Raw genomic sequence first — 2,010 nt, 5'->3', positions numbered from 1 at the left:
ATTACATATTCGTAGTGCAAAGCTATATTAACCTTTACATTTTTAATTGTTTCAAAGTGGGATTCCTACACGCATCATCGCTGTAAGTATCACATTCTAGACATCCATCTTTCTTAAAAAGAAATCTCATTTGGCTTAACAAATTTTTAGTGTGATGCAATCAGGCATTGGATTCCATTAATTTGCTCTTTGTTAATTTTTCAAGTTAAGAGTTGGCCATCTAGCCAGCAAAACCACAAGATGGAAAATTCAAGTTCAACCCAAGACTTCCAAGGAGAGCCAGAAACTTCAGTTGATGATTTTGTTCCATACTTTGATTCAGTGTTTGAAAGGTTTATAGGAGATTTTGGATGGACTCAATTAGTTCAGTCAACCGTTGTGTTGTTGTCTCGGTTCTTTGATGGCCAACAAACCTTCATTAGTGTCTACACTGATGCTGAACCAACATGGCATTGTACTAATCACACTGCTACATGCAATTCAAGCTCCTGCGAGGTCTCCAACACAATAATTTCAGATTGGGGTCTCCAATGTGCAAACTCCATTGTCAGGGGCTTGCCTGCATCATCGTTCTTCATGGGTTGTCTTCTTGGAGGTTTTGTTCTAGCTACAATAGCCGATTCTTCTCTTGGCCGCAAGAACCTGCTTCTACTTTCTTGTCTTACAATGTCTATGGCTGCACTTGTGAGAATTTTCTCTCCTAATGTATGGATCTGTTCTTTCTTGAGATTTGTAAGTGGGTTTGGCCGTGCATCAATTGGAGCAAGTGCTCTTGTGTTATCCACTGAAAAGGTAGGAAGCCAATGGCGTGGCCAAATGGGAACTATTGCTGGCGTTTCTTTTGCATTGGGGCTATTGTCCTTGCCAGGTATAGCTTATGTAAACAGAAATTTCTCATGGAGAAGTATCTATGTATGGACCTCAATTCCAGCAATTTTTTATTGCTTATTAGTTCATCTTCTTGTTCTTGAATCGCCCAGGTGGCTTTTCTTGCATGAACGCAAAGAAGAAGCTATGGCCACATTAAAAACACTGGTATCAAGAAAACATGATAGCTTGGACTTAAGCTTCCCTTGCATTCATATCAATAAAGAAACGGCAAAGCCTACTCTTTACTCATCAATCACTACCTTATTTGAGAGAAAATGGGCACTTCGAAGGTTGCTGATAGTGATGCTTACTGGTTTTGGCATTGGAATGGTGTATTACAGCATGCCATTGGCAGTAGGGAACTTGGGTTTTAACATCTACTTGAGTATTGTCTTCAATGCATTATCTGAAATACCATCATATATTATCTTTTCCTTTATAATAAGCAAATGGAAGAGGAAAGGATCGCTACTTACATTTGCTACACTAAGTGGAATCTGCAGTATAATGTGTATCATGAATTGGAAGGAAATAAATCTTGGATTAGAACTGGTGTCTTACTGTAGTGCCTGTGTTGCTTTTATCATGCTAATGATTTACACATTGGAGCTCTTTCCTACTTGTGTGAGGAACACTGCGTTATCAATGGTAAGGCAAGCACTTGTCTGTGGAGCCGTGTTCAGTCCAATTCTGATTTCTGCTGGGAGAACAAATAAGATGTTTTCATATGGAATATTTGGCATGGTGATCTTGTGCTGTAGTGTGTTTGTTGTATTTTTGCCCGAGACAAGGAATGTGAACCTTTGTGACACCATTGATGAGCAAGAGAACAAAGAACGTCATGTGCCTAATTAAGTTGAGGCTACAAGTAGTGTATTCTACTAGCTAGTTATGAAACTATGTTTGGGTTTTCCAGTTTGTTTTTCTTCTTTTCTTTTCAATGTTTTTAGGAGTGTGGTATTGTTAAAAGAATAACAAACGGCAGAAACTACGTCACTAGTAGCACTGTGGGCGAATGTCTAATACTAATATAATTTATTTTAATAACATAATTTATTACCGGTATAAATAGATGAAAAAGAGAGAAATTTTAATGAATAATTCTTTCCTACACTCAGTGTATACACCCAGTTAATCATC

The 2,010-nt window shown here is 38.0% G+C and overlaps 1 protein-coding gene across 1 annotated transcript; it reads left to right on the top strand.

The window, feature by feature from the left end:
• Nucleotides 1-240: 240 nt before the first annotated feature.
• On the top strand, nucleotides 241-1,725 carry LOC131178350 (organic cation/carnitine transporter 2-like). The gene has a single exon (XM_058143310.1). It carries the CDS (start codon nucleotides 241-243, stop codon nucleotides 1,723-1,725), a length of 1,485 nt encoding a protein of 494 aa, XP_057999293.1.
• The last annotated feature ends 285 nt before the right edge of the window (nucleotides 1,726-2,010 follow it).

The sequence above is a fragment of the Hevea brasiliensis genome, chromosome 3 (genome assembly GCF_030052815.1).
Source record: "Hevea brasiliensis isolate MT/VB/25A 57/8 chromosome 3, ASM3005281v1, whole genome shotgun sequence".
NCBI classification, from domain to species: Eukaryota; Viridiplantae; Streptophyta; class Magnoliopsida; order Malpighiales; family Euphorbiaceae; genus Hevea; species Hevea brasiliensis.
This window is presented reverse-complemented; position numbering and strand designations above follow the sequence as displayed.